The 17,525-nt window shown below is 40.8% G+C and overlaps 1 protein-coding gene across 2 annotated transcripts; it reads left to right on the top strand.

Annotated features, from left to right (window-relative positions):
• LOC8074599 (probable sucrose-phosphate synthase 4) lies at window positions 232–13,151 on the top strand. 2 transcript variants are annotated; one of them, XM_002441477.2, is made up of 14 exons: window positions 232–957; window positions 1,085–1,174; window positions 2,405–2,646; window positions 4,183–4,246; window positions 4,424–5,122; window positions 5,285–5,398; window positions 5,508–5,639; window positions 5,726–5,902; window positions 7,704–7,757; window positions 7,856–7,918; window positions 8,016–8,918; window positions 9,019–9,146; window positions 12,082–12,396; window positions 12,818–13,151. In XM_002441477.2, the coding sequence occupies exons 1-13, from the start codon at window positions 718–720 to the stop codon at window positions 12,356–12,358; spliced, it is 3,183 nt and encodes a 1,060-aa protein (XP_002441522.1). In that variant the 5' UTR covers window positions 232–717; the 3' UTR covers window positions 12,359–12,396; window positions 12,818–13,151. The 2 variants fall into 2 exon arrangements, 1 of the variants encoding a protein (XP_002441522.1); XR_002447161.1 differs by having other exon boundaries at window positions 718–957; window positions 12,082–12,602.

Raw genomic sequence — 17,525 nt, 5'->3', positions numbered from 1 at the left:
ACCCACCGGCACATGCATACTCAGGAGTCAGGACGGCAAGACACGCGGCAGATGTGGAGGGCAGGCTGCACGGATGGGCGTCAATACTCCCGCAATCAGAGATTTGTATATTCACACGGTTGCGTTTTCTAATACTCCTGCCTAATCCCGAAATTATAGCGACATAGAGTTTTCTAGTACAGCACAGCTCACAGGCAGGCAATAGCTCACAGGCAGGCAATCAGGTGAAAGCAAAGTGAGTTCCTTCCAAAAAAAAAAAAAAAAAGTGAAAGCGAAGTCGTGCACTCGCTCGCCCCGTGCTCGCCTCCGACGGAACTCGCCGCCGCCTGGCCCGTGCTCCACTCCCGGTGCCGCTGCTCATCCTCCCCGGCCTCCCCACGCCGAGCCGCGACTTCCTCGCCTGTGCATCGCCGAGCCGCCGCTAGCGCACACCTCCCCGAGCCGCATCCATGGAGGTTGCCAGTGCTGTGGAGATCCTGCCCCTCTGACTCGCATCCAAACAACTTCGTTTCTGGAATCGACCCTCCTATCCCCTTCCATCCCATCGCCATCGGTGTCCCCCGCCCCCATCACTCCCCCTCACACACAGTCACGCACTGTTTCCAATCCCTCCTGTGAATTGAACCTGCCCAACTCCCGCTGCTCCACGCATATATCCAATCGAATCGCCAAAGGAGAGAGGGGCGATCGCGGTGTCGCCGAGCTCGGTGGGGAGCGATGGCGGGGAACGACTGGATCAACAGCTACCTGGAGGCCATCCTGGACGCGGGCGGGGCCGCGGGAGAAATCTCAGCAGCCGCAGGCAGCGGGGGCGGTGGCGACGGGACGGCCGGGGAGAAGCGGGATAAGTCGTCGCTGATGCTCCGGGAGCGCGGCCGGTTCAGCCCCGCGCGATACTTCGTCGAGGAGGTCATCTCCGGCTTCGACGAGACCGACCTCTACAAGACCTGGGTCCGCGTAAGTCCTTCCGCCGCTGCTGCAGTCTTCAGCTGATGTCTATTGTAGTGTGCGCGATTTTTTTTGGCTCGATGCTTTCTTTTTTCTGCTTTTTTTTTCTTTGTATTTATATGAATTTTGGTTTCAGACGTCGGCTATGAGGAGTCCCCAGGAGCGGAACACGCGGCTGGAGAACATGTCGTGGAGGATCTGGAACCTCGTCAGGAAGAAGAAGCAGGTATACGCTTGTACGGCCGAATAAAAGTTGATAACAGCATTACTTGTTTCTTCAAAATCTTACCGGCCAAGTTTGTGTGCACAGCAAGTCCAAGAGAATAGCCAAAATCATATCGTAGATTTCATCTTTCGCGAGCGAAATTTCTGGGTTGGAGAGCCACTAAATTTACAGAGGCACATACAGAGCCTGTTGGAGATGTTTTTTTACTAATAATAGCCATATTTTTAGCTTTATAAAACCAGTTAGCTAGACACTTGGAGATGCTCACCAACTACTTTATCAAAAAACAAAAAACTAACTACCCTTTTGGAGATCGTGCTCCTGAGGTGACTATTGAGACAACAGATTTTAGTACTAAAAGTATACTAGTGGTAGCGTTTTTGAGTGAAAACAGCAGGGGAAAGCCCCTGCTGTGATAGAGAGCTGCCTGACCACCCAATCAATCAGAATATGTAGACAACTACCACTAAGATGTAGTTGTTAACTGGGTGGTCAGGCTTGGGGTAACTTTTGTTGCACCTGGGGAATAGTTAAATCCTACTCGTGTGCATGTGCTTGAACTGGCTTCTCTGATCAATACTGTCATAGTGTCTTATGTGCTGTCTCTTGCTGAGATAAATTTCTTGTATTGTGCTCTAATGCTGGAAAGCACACATGTAACATTATGGTTTGGATGCAAATCCGTCGAAGTCTGATTTGTACTTGGGTCTTTGGCTGAGAGGAAGTATTTCGAGTCACATAGGTGGTTGTTTGTTTTTAGAAGGATAAATCAGATAAATTATAAATGGTGTATGAGCTTGCTGTTTTTTCTAATTTTGTCATGGACAGGTAGTTGATATGGCAACCTTCCTGGGCTCAAATAAAAATGATCTTTTCTTTTCATTTTTTAGATTAGAGAATAGCATAAGCATAATATTTTCCACAAACATTCCAACATACATGATAAATATCTGATGCAAATGTTTAAGCATAATATTTATCATGAATTTGCCAACATACATGATAAAACATCTGATGCAAATATGTGAAAGTAGCATGTATCATTATACTAGTATCTTCTTGCCAGTCTTGGCATTGAACTTTAACCACAGAAGGTAGCTGTAGGTACATGAAATACATTTGTAGTGCCATTGCAGTATTCTTCATGCCCACATTACATATATTTGTTATTTTTTCCCCATGAGTTGGCTTCAGAAATTATTTTCCCTTAATTGATTTTTTTTACTACAGATAGAAGGAGAGGAAGCCTCTCGCTTGTCTAAACGACGCATGGAACTTGAGAAAGCTCGTCAATATGCTGCTACTGATTTGTCTGAAGACCTATCTGAAGGCGAAAAAGGAGAAACAAATAATGAACCATCTATTCATGATGAGAGCATGAGGACGCGGATGCCAAGGATTGGTTCAACTGATGCTATTGAGACATGGGCAAACCAGCACAAAGATAAAAAGTTGTACATAGTATTGATAAGGTATGGAACATTGGAGCTAATGGCTGCAGTTGATCTAGATCTACATGTTCTTTTTTTGTTCGAAGTGAATGGTGTCCATAGACAAGTTTAACTGATAATACTTTCATAATACTCAATATTGGACATTGTGTCGAAGGAAGTGTTTCTCGTAGTTTGATCCTCATGCTTAATTGCTTATTTTGTGGTCCTTGTCATCATGTGGGGCTCGCACTGGAATCAGTGGCTGTGGCCATGGCGCTTGTGCCTAGGATGGGTGCTGCTGGGCACAGGCCCTCCCTTGCACAGTGAGGTTGCCCTTGCACAGACCAGCATGGCATAGCTATCCTACAGGCTTAGTGGGAAATCCCTGCTATTGAGCTGCCACGATGTCCTGTCCTCCATCTCCGAACTTCTAGCATCACAACAATAGGTATGGTTCATGAATGATAGATCTTGCAGCGCATGATCAGTCATGGAAACAGGTGTCCACTGGAGTACCAGAGTACCAGTTTACATGCTCACCCACGCGCGTGCCCGCGATATTGTCCAAGAAATGTAGCATACCCACCCATGACCACCTGATGATGACGTGCTTCCACCATGAAGTGCCGCCACTGCTCGTCACACTGCCTCTATTCAGCGTGTCCGCCATACTAATGCGAGAAGAGCATCCTGGCTGGCGCACTGCTTGATTTGTCATGCCTGGAGCAGTGGAAACTGGAAAGGGAGATCGTGATTGCGTTATTCCTGACGATGGGCTATGTTGAGGCAAATGAGCTCTGCGTTGGTTGTGAGGACACCACATTGAGTGTGCAGTCTGCCTTTGACAGCCCCTCCATATTGTCACCACCACAGACGACGATGACGAAGACCCCGATGTAGTTAGCCTCCTAGATCTGAGTCCTAACAACCGTTCTTTCCCTTTCCTGCCGATTTTGACTTCGGCTCCATCCCTGATCTCTCAGATCGGGAGAAAAACCGTGAGGGAGAGAGACGGGAGAAGATATGGCGCACGGTCAGCATGCAATGTACGCACCAACATGCTGAGTAAGGCTGTTCAACCATGGTGTTATCCGGTTTTAGGATGGAAACGAAATCAACCCGTAGTAAGACTGGTAGTAGATCGTGCAGTAGTGCCTATATTGTCCGTATACCACACTCACCAGGCCTCCAAGACAGTTGGTGAAGACGTGCTCCACGGGAGGCTCTGCATCCTTCTCCTAGGACACGAGAGGCACGTCGAAGCAGAAGAATAAGCAGTGCAACACAACAGGACGATGGTTTCCCAGGTTTCTAGTGAAACCAATAGAAGCCAGTACAAACCAGCAGCTACGGTTTGGTCCAGCTAGTCTCGTGGGTCGATAGGTTTGCAACCACAGTGGTAAATGAGCCTAGTTCTGAGATGTGCACTTCGGATCTGCATTCTGCAATGCATCACTTAACAAGATTAGAGTTCCAGAAATGCATTTTGTGAGTTTGTGGACCTATGCGGTACACCGCGACAAGTTCATGGATGATGGGTCGCCCATGGATATAACTCTTTTCTTGTTTACACAGCATTCATGGTCTTATACGCGGGGAGAATATGGAGCTGGGGCGCGATTCAGATACAGGTGGTCAGGTGCTTACTATTATCTCATTTTCCTATCTGCTTGTTTCAGTATGTCTTCATGCCTAGTGGTTTATGCCTGTTGCTAGTGGAGTCTGTGTATCTGGCCTTCCTCCTACTTGCTCCCTATAGTTTGCAGTATGTTACAATCATGTTCTAAATTGAACTAATTGGTTCAACAACTTGCAGGTGAAATATGTTGTAGAACTTGCTAGGGCTTTAGGTTCAACACCAGGAGTATACAGAGTGGATCTACTAACAAGGCAAATTTCTGCACCTGATGTTGATTGGAGTTATGGGGAACCTACTGAGATGCTCAGTCCAATAAGTTCAGAGAACTTTGGGCATGAGCTAGGCGAAAGCAGTGGTGCCTATATTGTCCGGATACCATTTGGACCAAGAGACAAATATATCCCTAAAGAGCATCTATGGCCTCACATCCAGGAATTTGTTGATGGCGCACTTGTCCATATCATGCAGATGTCCAAGGTTCTTGGAGAACAAATTGGTAGTGGGCAACCAGTATGGCCAGTTGTTATACATGGACACTATGCTGATGCTGGTGATTCTGCTGCTTTACTGTCTGGGGCACTCAATGTACCCATGGTATTCACTGGTCATTCTCTTGGCAGAGACAAGTTGGAGCAGATTTTGAAGCAAGGGCGTCAAACCAGGGATGAAATAAATGCAACCTATAAGATAATGCGTCGAATTGAGGCTGAGGAACTTTGCCTTGATGCATCTGAAATCATAATTACAAGCACCAGGCAAGAAATAGAACAACAATGGGGATTATATGATGGTTTTGATCTAACTATGGCTCGGAAACTCAGAGCAAGAATAAAACGTGGTGTGAGCTGCTTTGGTCGTTACATGCCCCGTATGATTGTATGTATATCTGCATCCACTGTCAGAGCACTTCAATTTTTCTAAATTAACTTTATTCTTTCTTTTTGTTATATTATCACGCACACCCTCCTGGATCAACATTCAAAGCACTTCAATTTTTGTTTATTTACTTCATTGATGTGTTTCATGTTGAATTATCAGGCAATACCTCCTGGCATGGAGTTTAGTCATATAGCACCACATGATGTTGATCAGGACAGTGAGGAAGGAAATGAAGATGGCTCAGGTTCACCGGATCCACCTATTTGGGCTGATGTATGTTTCTTTCTTTTATTTTCTCTCATAAGATAGCCAGAGTGAATATGCAGATGTGACACTGAGACCACTTTCTTTATTTACTGACTTCTATTTGGAACAATTCCAGATAATGCGGTTCTTCTCAAACCCCCGTAAGCCCATGATTCTTGCTCTTGCTCGTCCGGACCCGAAGAAGAATATCACTACTCTAGTCAAAGCATTTGGTGAACATCGTGAACTGAGAAATTTAGCAAATCTTGTATGTATACAATTCTTTGTTGTTTGGCTTATTTTGTGCACATTACTGATGTATGTGCTCAGTAATGGTAATTGTTTTTCCTGCAGACACTGATCATGGGCAATCGTGATGTCATTGATGAAATGTCAAGCACAAATGCAGCTGTTTTGACTTCAGTACTCAAGTTAATTGATAAATACGATCTATATGGACAAGTGGCATACCCCAAGCACCACAAGCAATTTGAAGTTCCTGATATTTATCGTTTAGCTGCAAGAACAAAAGTAACTGAGCCTTCTATTTTTTAATGCATTAAGATGTTTCAATGTGATGGGAGTGCTAGTGGATTCCATCTTATCTTCTTTGAGATTAGTTACCCTCTATCTCAAATTGCAAGTTGTTTTAGTTTTGTCCAAAGTCAAACTTGTTGAACTTTGACCAAATTTATAGAATATTATATTTTTTTCTCGAACAACGCAGGAGAGCTGCGTGTCATTTCATGAAGAAGAAGAAATAGTGCACAAAGGAGGGGGATTACTCCCTCCAAAAAAACACCCCATACACAATGGGAAAGAAAAATACACCACCACCCTGAGCACAGAAACAGACTCACTCCATTAGTGATCTAGAACGAGTGACCTAGCAAGGTGCTCATGCAACTTGGAGGACCCTGCCAAGCACCACATGGTACTCTCATTGGCAACTGATTGCAGTAGCACTTCAATGTTAGGTCTAGCACCCTCAAACACACAAGCATTCTGATGCTTCCATAATTCCCAAGCAACTAGGATGATTAGAGTATTGAGGCCCTTGCCCTTATTTTTTTGAACACTTTTAATAGTGCAACACCACCAGCAGGAGAAACTATCACTCATCTCTTGACGAGCAAGAGTCAGCAGGTCGAGCCTCTGGAAAATTAAAGCCCAAGCTTGCCTAGCGAACACACAAGAAATGAGGATGTGCTGGATATTTTCCTCCGCCTGGTCACAAAGCGGACGCCGCTGGATGAGGAAGCCCGCGCTTAGGAAGATGATTGGCTGTCTACCACCGATTTTTAATGGCCAACCAAATGAAGAATTTAAATCTCAAAGGTGCCCAGCTTTTCTAGATGTGCTTCCAAGGTGCAAACAGCAAACCTAATACTTCCCAGGAAGAAAGCTTACATAAGCCGACTTGCTGCTGTAAAGCCCAGAATTTGTTAGCTTCCACCTATGTTGATCGGGGACCTCTGGTTGTAAAACCAAACCATCGACCAGATCCTATATTCTCTTAGCACTTTCCCTGTAATATCCGCAACCCAGCCCCTATTGTCTAAGGCTTGAGCCACAGTACGTTGTTTCACTGCTTGTTTGGAGATCAGTTTACACAAATTAGGTTCTAGCTCAAATAATGTCTTGCCTTGCAACCATCTATTAGTCGAGAATTTAGTTGAAAACACGTTGCCAACTAGAGTTTCTGCAGCCACAATGAAGAGGGGCCTGGCATTTTGTGTCACTTGGATTGGCAGACCAGTCCATGAACATGATGCACCTGTTTTTTGTGCCCAAAGGCAGTGTTTCTAGGTTATCAATTCCAAGACCGCCATAGTATAGGGCGCTGGACAAGCTCCTTAGACACGAGACATGGAGAAGATCTCTCAAAGATGAAGCTCGACTTCAAGCAACTAGGATTTCTGAAAATAAGCGATCTGTTTTTCTCTCCTGGGTTGATTCTTGTGTTTAGTGGTTCTTTGTTTTTCTTCTTGTTCTAGCCTTGATAGGGCTTAGCTGAAGTGTTTTCCGTTTGTTTGGCTCAGTGTTTATTTTATTGTTTTAACAAAATCTAACAGTGGGCGCTTCCCTGCTGTTTTCCTGGTTAAAAAAAAATGGAGTATTATTTTATCAAAAATCACTATCAGGCCGTGCAGGTGATAGTATGTCTAACTTGGCAGTGTTGATGACTAGTTTTTGATAATCTTATGTGTTATCTGATGAACTTTGGTGTTTGCTAGTATAATTCAATTTTATTTTTTGTAATTTTACTTTAAGAAATCTACTGATTGATTCTTGACTTTCACAACTAATGTTGAGTTTCAATTATTTTCAGGGAGTTTTTATCAATTGTGCATTCATTGAACCATTTGGACTCACCTTGATTGAGGTGGTTACTTTTTGCAATATTTCCTTTGCTTACTTACTTATGCCCATGTTAATGTTTGCTAGTTGGTATTTGATCTTTACTTCTTTTTTCCTTTCTAGGCTGCTGCTTATGGTCTACCCATGGTTGCCACCCGAAATGGTGGGCCTGTGGACATACATCGGGTATTGATGCACATGCTTTCTTTGTTACTGTGGGCAAATTTCCTGCTTGAGTTGTTAATGTAGTATGTATTTTCCATGTTTTGATTCCTTGGCTCAGGTTCTTGATAATGGAATTCTTGTTGACCCCCACAATCAAAATGAAATAGGTGAGGCACTTTATAAGCTTGTGTCAGATAAGCAATTGTGGACACGATGTCGCCAGAATGGTCTGAAAAACATCCATCAATTTTCGTGGCCTGAACATTGCAAGAACTATTTGGCACGTGTAGTCACTCTCAAGCCTAGACATCCCCGCTGGCAAAAGAATGATGTTGCAACTGAAATATCTGAAGCAGACTCACCTGAGGACTCTCTGAGGGATATCCATGACATATCACTTAACTTGAAGCTTTCCTTGGACAGTGAAAAATCAGGCAGCAAAGAAGGGAATTCAAATACTGTGAGAAGGCATTTGGAGGATGCAGTGCAAAAGTTGTCAGGTGTTAGTGACATCAAAAAGGATGGGCCAGGTGAGAATGGTAAGTGGCCATCATTGCGTAGGAGGAAGCACATCATTGTAATTGCTGTAGACTCTGTGCAAGATGCAGACTTTGTTCAGGTTATTAAAAGTATTTTTGAGGCTTCAAGCAATGAGAGATCAAATGGCTCTGTTGGTTTTGTATTGTCAACGGCTAGAGCAATATCAGAGATACATGCTTTGCTTATATCTGGAGGGATAGAAGCTAGTGACTTTGACGCCTTCATATGCAACAGTGGCAGTGATCTTTGTTATCCATCTTCAAACTCTGAGGACATGCTTAGCCCTGCTGAGCTCCCATTCATGATTGATCTTGATTATCACTCCCAAATTGAATATCGCTGGGGAGGAGAAGGTTTAAGGAAGACACTAATTCGTTGGGCGTCTGAGAAAAATAATGAAAGTGGACAAAAAATACTTGTTGAGGATGAAGAATGCTCATCCACTTACTGCATTTCATTTAAAGTGTCCAATACTGCAGCTGTATGTTTCTTAGTCTTGTTGTGCTCTGTCAAGTTATCCACTGACTTTTTTAAATATCTTCTATACATTATTGATGAGATAATATGTTTCACTTGTTTAGGCACCTCCTGTGAAGGAGATTAGGAGGACAATGAGAATTCAAGCACTGCGCTGCCATGTTTTGTACAGCCATGATGGTAGCAAGCTGAACGTAATTCCTGTTTTGGCTTCTCGCTCACAGGCTTTAAGGTCTGATTGTTACTTTAATGCTTCCCTTTCTTTCCACAAGCTTGTTCCTTAATTTGCATAAATTGTGGGTTGCCCTTGAACTTCCACAGTAATGTCCAAGGTTTGACCAACTTGTAATGTGGTCATCATGTGAATTTGAAATTAGTAGATTTATTATATATAATACTCCCTCTGTTCCAAATTATAAAATGGTTTGGCTTTTAGATTGCTTTTACTACTATGTATCTAGAAAAGCCAAACATCTTATAATTTGTAATGGAGCGATTATTCCATAACAAAATAATATATAGTTTTAATGATTACAAACATTGTATTATAGTTGAAATCAGTGCTGGAAGTAATATCGAAGAGTGTTTGATGTCCAAATGTCACACATTTGGCCCCACCGATGATGTGCCGGTGACATGAGCTAGAACAACCAGATCGAGATGTAAGGAACGGGAGAAGATCTCCTTTACCCATGATATTTTTTCAGGTAGCAAATTTGTTCATATTTCCCTTATAGACGCCTGGTCTTTAAGTACTCACACCAGCACTACACATAGACCCCAACCAATGGAACATCAACAACTCATGATACAAGCTCACAAGGCGTAATTGCTTCACACTGCTAGTTCCCGCGTCCTGAGCGACCCTCTGTTGTGACCTCTATCCCGCCTGCAGAGCTTGCCTGTCCCTGAGCAAGGATGGACTGAAACCTCTGTTGCAGGACATAGAGGTCTTCCCAGGTTGCTGACACCTCTGGCAGAGAAGCCCACTTGACCTACACTTGTGGAATTGCTTCAGTACCTATCTTGATGAGGCGCCGGTTGAGAATCGCTTCTGGTTGCAATGGTGTGGCTTCAAGATCAACCGCTTACAGCAACTCAGAATACACAGGTATAGTCCTGTTCTTGACAACCGTTCACCCATCCAGGCACGATTGTCAAGAGTTTGAGCAACAGTCCTGTTCTTGACAACCGTTCTGGAGTCTTCTTGTGCAAGTTTGGAGCCACTTCTGCCATTGTTAGAACCGAATCTGCTCACCATTAACAACTATACACTCCATGCCACATTAAAGAGAGTTTGAGCATTCTGTGGTACTTACACTGACAACCTAGCCCATGGCTGTAGAGGATATGTCTTTTGTGCCCACACCCAACGGGTGTGTAAGGCATATCCCACCAGTTCAAGATTATGAATACCAAGGCCACCGAATTCCAGTGGACACTGCACTCTTTCGCAGGGCATCAGACAATTACCTCCATTGGCTAGTTCTTGGCCCTTCCATAGAGAGTCTCTGCGGCTGAGACTGAGGCTGATGTAGTACTGAGGACATTCGAGACTGATTATCTGAAGAATCGTCATTCAGAGAACTGGTTCACACTGTCAGCTGAGCCACTGCTTGACCTGTTGCCTCCTGCTTTGCCAAGAGTTGTTGCTCAACCGCGTATTGCTCCAGAGTCTTCATAGTATGATTTACTTTGTCCTGAAGTTCTTGCTGTGCTGTGCCAATGTTGAAGACTCGAGCAAAGAGAAGATTCAAACTGTCGAGGATGTGCTCCCAACATTCCTCATGATGACGCTCTGAACACTCTTGTTCAGACATTGCGTCGAGCATGAAGATCGTGTGTGCTGAAGGTTCAGGGGGAGCCATGATGGACTGACTGGAAGCTGACCAGAGGTGGAGTGGAATTGCAGGGTCGATTTCCTCATTAAGGTACGAAGGATATCAAGATGGGCAAACCAACTGCATTTCTCAGATCAAGGCCAACTGGATTTCAGAATCCAGACACGAAATGCGCCCGGAACCGAGTGAGAAACAGCGCAGTGCGTTGAACCGAGAAGAATCCCCAACACCCACACTGCCACCCAGCAGACCAAGAATACTGCCACCCACGCTGCCAGAATCCTGGTCTACCGTCGCCTGTGCAGCCAAAATTAATCCACCGCCATCTTCACTGCCAAATCCCCATAACTCGTGTCGTCAGGACCAAGATGACCGAGGATATGTCACCTCTTGATTACCAGCTATCACACCCTTGGCCGCCGCCAATGTTCTGGCAACATGAGCTAGAACAACCAGATCGAGATACGAGGAATGTGACATCTCCTTTACCTGTGAAATTGTTCACCTTCCTTACGGACGCCTGGCCTTTAAGCACTCGCACCAACATTGCACATAGGTCCTCACAACCAATGAAACATCCACACAAGTCTGATACACGCGCACAGAGACGCTGTTGATTCCCATTGCTAGTTCTTGGTCCTGAGCGACCCCCTGGCGTGACACCAAAATGCCTTATCATTCAGTGACTACGTGTAATAAACTCTTCTATACTGAATGCAGACTGGTGAAAACTCAACTTGGTGTTATCGTTTCCTGTTTCCATCCTTTAATAGGTGTATCTGTGCTGTACATTATAATGTTATTTTCAATGATACATATCGCGTGAAAAAAATCTTAAGGCCTTGTTTGGATGTAGTCGGATTCACATCAATCCACATGTATTGAGGTGGATTGAAGTGAAATTTGAACTAAATTCCACCTTAATCCACACCAACACACATGGATTGAAGTGAATCCGACAACATCCAAACAAGGCCTAAAGTGGGAGCATGTAAGATTTATGGAACATGTTAGTCTATATGTGGTGTATGGACTGCTGGAGATGTATGGTGGTTACGCACATAAACAAAGGTCAAAAGAGATGTAGAAAGTACCAATATATTTGCTATCTAGTCTCATTTAAAATAATCATTTTGCAATTCTTAATTTATGACGTAATTCTCCACCAGAATGTCTGAAACAGCCTTTTGAGCAATGTAACCTTCACATATTCACATTTTTGTAGAATAAACTTTATCCCTGTATCTGTGTGTTTTTTCAGGGTGAGAAAAATTCCGAACAACAATTTTCTGATGGTGTTTGATCATTCGTTGATCATTTTTGCAGGTATTTGTATATCAGATGGGGGGTAGAGCTGTCAAACATCACTGTGGTTGTCGGTGAATGTGGTGACACAGATTATGAAGGACTACTTGGAGGCGTGCACAAAACTATCATACTCAAAGGCTCGTTCAATACTGCTCCAAACCAAGTCCATGCTAACAGAAGCTATTCATTCCAAGATGTTGTATCCCTTGAGAAACAAGGAATTGCTTCAATTGAGGGATATGGTCCAGACAATCTAAAATCAGCTCTAAGGCAATTTGGTATATCGAAAGACTAAATCTTTGATCTTGCTGGTCAGCAGAGGAATCAAACTAGGTATCTTGAGACAGTTTTACTACAATCTTTTTTTCTAATGTGGAGTGTTATTTCATGCCAGAGACCCACATTCGAAGTGCAAAGTTGAAATTACATGTGTGCTTCTGAAACTTAAAAGGAAGATACACAAAACGACACTTGTCTACAACTCTACATGGTTTTCCTCCCATTATAGTGCATCTTGCTTATCTAGCTAAACAGCATAGGTACGGTGTTGTTCACATTTTACATGGGAACTCTTTGCTTGGAATGTGGAACTTAACAGGAACTCACCCTGTCTGGTCTTGTTTGGTTTCAAATAAAACGGCCACAGCATGCAGGAGCCATCTGTTAACTCTGTTTCTTTGATGTCTCATGGCACAATTATTTGGCTGCTTAGTTGCTATATTCTAAACAAGATTCTATTCTTCGTGTATAATAGGATCGAGGAGAGTGGCAGGACTTCCCCTATGCCGTCGTACTGCACCTCGCCGAAAAATAGTGGGATTGCTATGCATGGTCCTTATTGTACACTAGAAAATTGGGGACACAAACTTGTGTCAGATTCTCCGTTGCAAAATTCAGTGATGGTGTTTTTGTAACTATACAAAAGTTGTGCCAGTTTCTCCGTTGTTGCAAGACTCAGTGATGGCGTTTTTGTAATTACACATCCCAATAAGACTGATGACTATGCAACCTGAGGGAAAATGACAATTTTCCTAGATCAAATATTTTCTATTGCAGTGCGGAGATCTGTTTGGCTGATGCCCAGTTTACTGAGTTTGTGTTTTAGCTTTCCATTATTTATTCTTTCCGCATTCTCTATTGGAACCTTGCTTCGTATTGTTTGTCGATCATCATCAACTTTAGCGTATACCTTCTGAGCAAAAAATGTTTATCATCAATTTTGAGAGGATAAGCTTTTGTGTAAACATGTATTTCTGGGAGATTTATTCGACGCCACTAATCAGCGAACATTCATCCAAAAAGAAACAAGTGAATAATGTTCAGATAATAAAATTTTCTTAAATAGGAAAGCATTCTTTTCAGTTTACATCTCTTTCTCTTTTTGACAACATAGGTTTGCTGAATCATACGCGTTGCAACATTATGCGCATATATCTTAGGCCCTGTTTGGTTGGATACGGTAAACTATGTATGAAGTATTAAATATAAACTATTTATAAAACTAAAAACATAACTAGAAAATAATTTATGAGATAAATCTTTTAAGCCTAATTAGTCCATGATTGGACAGTAATTGTCAAAATAAAAAAAATATTATAACTATTAAACTTTAACATCCTAACCAAACACCTCCTTAGATTGAATCAGATAGCATAACTTCGATGAATAACTGTTATGAATAACTTAACAGTGCTAACTTATTACTGCTCCCACATTCTCTTTTAGGTTTATCAGCCTTAACTTAGAAAATAGAATAGACAATATAACTTGGATGAATAATTTAACAGTGCTAACTTAGTAGTGCTCGTACATTCTCTTTTATGTTTCATTAGCCTCATATAACTTAGATAACTGAATTAGACAACATAACTTCGACTAATAACTTAATAGTGCTAACTTAGCAGTGCTTCCATATTCTCTTTTAGGTTCATCAGTCTTAACTTAGAAAATAGAATTGGAACTTAACATTACTAACTTAGCAGTGTTTAATTGCACCTTCTCTTTTATGTTTCATCAGCTTATTCTGTATAACTTGTATATACTGTAAGTTATTCTATATAACTTGTGCACATAACTTATATACAGAATTTGGACATTTGTGTAACTCGTGGAGATAGAAACATCTAGAAGAAGTAAAAAATTTAAAATAGTAATAGTAAAAAAGAACAGAACAAGAAAAAAAAATCTGGCCATTGTCCGCATGCCACGTAAGGGCCCAGACCTGCATGCACAAAATCGGCCGATTCAAGGACAGAAGAGTGTTGTCAAAAAAAAAAAGGACAGAAGAGAGAAGAAAAAAAAAAGAAAGGCACATCATGAGGAGATCCGATCACGTACGCACACACGGTCGTTCACTCACTCGTCGTTCGCTGTGCAAGAAACGAGTGAACGCTCGTGACATTGGATTTGGGAGATTCATTGTACCTATTGACGAAAAAATTGGGACGAAGTTAGGCCTTGTTTAGTTTTAGAAAAATTTTGGATTTCCCTACTGTAGTACTTTCGTTTGTTTGTGGTAAATATTATCCAATCATAGACTAACTAGAATCAAAAGATTCGTCTCGTGATTTACAGGTAAACTGCGTAATTAGTTTTTGTTTTCGTCTATATTTAATGCTTCATGCATGTACCGCAAGATTCGATGTGACGGAAAATCTTGAAAAATTTTAGAAACTAAAGCCTTAGTAAAATCAGTTAAGTTGGTAACAGGAATTAGCTGGCAGAATTGACTTAGTTTGTTCTTGAAATTAGCTTACTCGGATAATCCTTCGTGAGGATCTAATTAAGATCATGTTTAGTTGTACATGTATTTATTTCAATTATATTTCACTTTATATGTGTTGGAGTGATTTAGGGTAGAACTTAGTTTAATTTTTACCCTAATTTAGTTCTATGTATTCAGAATTATGGATTGAGATAGATACATGTACACCTAAATAAGCCCTAAAATAGTTTTGAGAACTATCTAAAGTGTGTTTGGTTGAGCTATGATTTCGAATAGTTATTGCGAGTTGTGAGCAGTGAAAAAACTGCTGTGTGTCGTGAGCACATGCATGTCGATTGTGACCTTATATGTCAATCACTCAATACATATTTCTTTGTTATATGCGAATAATAGTTTGGATTTTAAAATTAGTTTTTTTTTGAAGAATGCGAGACGTATGGTATGGACCAATGTAGTTGCTGAAGTAAATCATATCGTTCAGAAGCGTTATAGAAATAAGTAGACTACCGAAACAGATCATGAGTTCCATCGACAAGATTTTGTTTTTCAATTGGAAAAAGTCTACGTAACCTCCAAACTATCAAAGGTGGACTACTTTACTCTCCGAACTATAAAACCGGATATTTTACCCCTAAACTTTTAAAACCGGTCAAATAACCCCCTAGAGTGGTTTTGGATGGTGGTTTTATTTTTTTTATTTATTTCTGCTAAATCTTTGAAAAATTATAATAAATCATAGAAAACTTATAAAATGAAAATTTCAATTTTGTTGGACTTCTGATGAGTAGATCTACACAGTGAATATATAATATGGTATACTTTAGTATAATTTTTTTGTTGTAGCTTTAAATCTATATTTTTATGTAATTAAATCAAATAATTGATATATGTAGTTCCTATGATCCAATTATGGTGAAATTTTTATGGTGGGCTCATTATTGTATGCTTGAATTATGGTAAAAGTTTCATACCTAGTGGATCACGTATAACTTAGTTATCAATTTATTTAGCTTTATTCTTGTTAAATCTATGTTTTATTTATAACTAAGTTATTCGTGATCAAATGAGTATCAAATTTTTACCACAGTTCAAGCATACAATAATGAGCCCACTATAAAACTTTTACCACAATTGGACCATAGGAACTGCATATATGAATTATTCAAATTAATTACATAAAAACATAGATTTAAAGCTACAGCAAAAATTTTGTACTAAAGTATACCATATTATATATTCACTATGTAGATCAACTCATCAGGAGTCCAACAAAATTAAAATTTTTATTTTATGATTTTTTATGATTTTTCAAAGATTTAGCAAAAATAAATAAAAAAGAAAAAGACAAAACCACCCTTCAAAACCACTCGAGGGGGTTATTTGACCGGTTTTGAAAGTTCAGAGGGTAGAATATTCGGTTTCATAGTTCGGGGGATAAAGTAGTCCACCCTAGATAGTTTGGGGGGTTATGTAGACATTTTCCTTTTTCAATTAAGGAATATAAATATTCTGACCTCCAAACATTCACGAATGAATGAACATAACTATTTTGTATAAATTCATGACATTTAACGCTTTACCACACGGTGATACAAAGCATTAAACTCATACTAACCAGAGACATACAAAATCAGGATTCAATCCGATTTTCAAAAGACACCACCCAAAACTCTTGCTGAAAATTCTAGCAGCATAGATAGGCTAAAAAGGAAGAGAGATGTTCTAAAGAGAGTGAGTTAGATTTTGCAGTATTTTTCAGTAAAGAAATAGTGTTTTTCTTTAACAACAAATTAACATTAGTCAAATTTCAGCGAGCCGAGCTGTATCTACTTTCATTAGTGTCCAGGATACAATGGCTCCACTTCAAGTATCTTGTAGCTTATCCTGCAAACTTGGGTTCTGAACTTATGAACACAGTGCCGCTTGAAGAAATCGCTAGGCCGCTAAGACTTGGGAAAGTGCTTCAGCAAATTGGTGCGGACTGCTTTAGGTGAAATTGTTCAAGTTTTTATTCATATATTTTATTGTCATTCTCAAGTTCTTTCAACTGGTATTGATGGATAATGTTGTGTTTGTTTCAAATTTCAATGTTGGACTAGCTTTGTTACTACTGACAAACAATTAACCTTGATCAATAGGTCTTCAATGCGGCAAAGTACGCCTAGTAAAAATCTAGTATATAGAGATTTGTTTTGGGAAATGCAGACAAAATATGACAATTTGTGAAAATTAGCACAAAATACTTTATTAGATCTGTAAAATTTGTACTCACAAAAGAAATCTAAGATCATGTAAAATTGTAAGTCGAGATATCGGTGGCATGCTTGTTTGAAAGTTAAAGATGTGCATTAAACATAGACTCAGCCCAGATTACAGTGCTCCCTCAGTCTTGACATTTGTAAGCTTGTTTTGTTTTGTTACAAGCCTTTGATGAGCAAATAGAATAAGGGTTATGTAGTACGAAATTGGTGTTACAAGATTTTCTGGTACTGAAAACTATTATGATTACGATTCAGCATCACGTAACTAAGATACTAATAGAATAATGGCGATCGAAACCACGAGCCAAAAATACCCCTACTAATTCCAAATGGATGGAATAAAGGGTTTCAGACTACTTTGTAGTAATTACACCTTGGCATTATATCTTCGCCGTGCATCTCATCTCACGATCATCTATCTTATGATAATGACTTATCTCATAATCCTGATCCATTTGGACAGCCTGGACACTAAG

This window comes from Sorghum bicolor, chromosome 9 (genome assembly GCF_000003195.3).
Source record: "Sorghum bicolor cultivar BTx623 chromosome 9, Sorghum_bicolor_NCBIv3, whole genome shotgun sequence".
NCBI classification, from domain to species: domain Eukaryota; kingdom Viridiplantae; phylum Streptophyta; class Magnoliopsida; order Poales; family Poaceae; genus Sorghum; species Sorghum bicolor.
The sequence above is the reverse complement of the archived record's forward strand: the minus strand, read 5'-3'. Positions and strand labels throughout refer to the sequence as shown.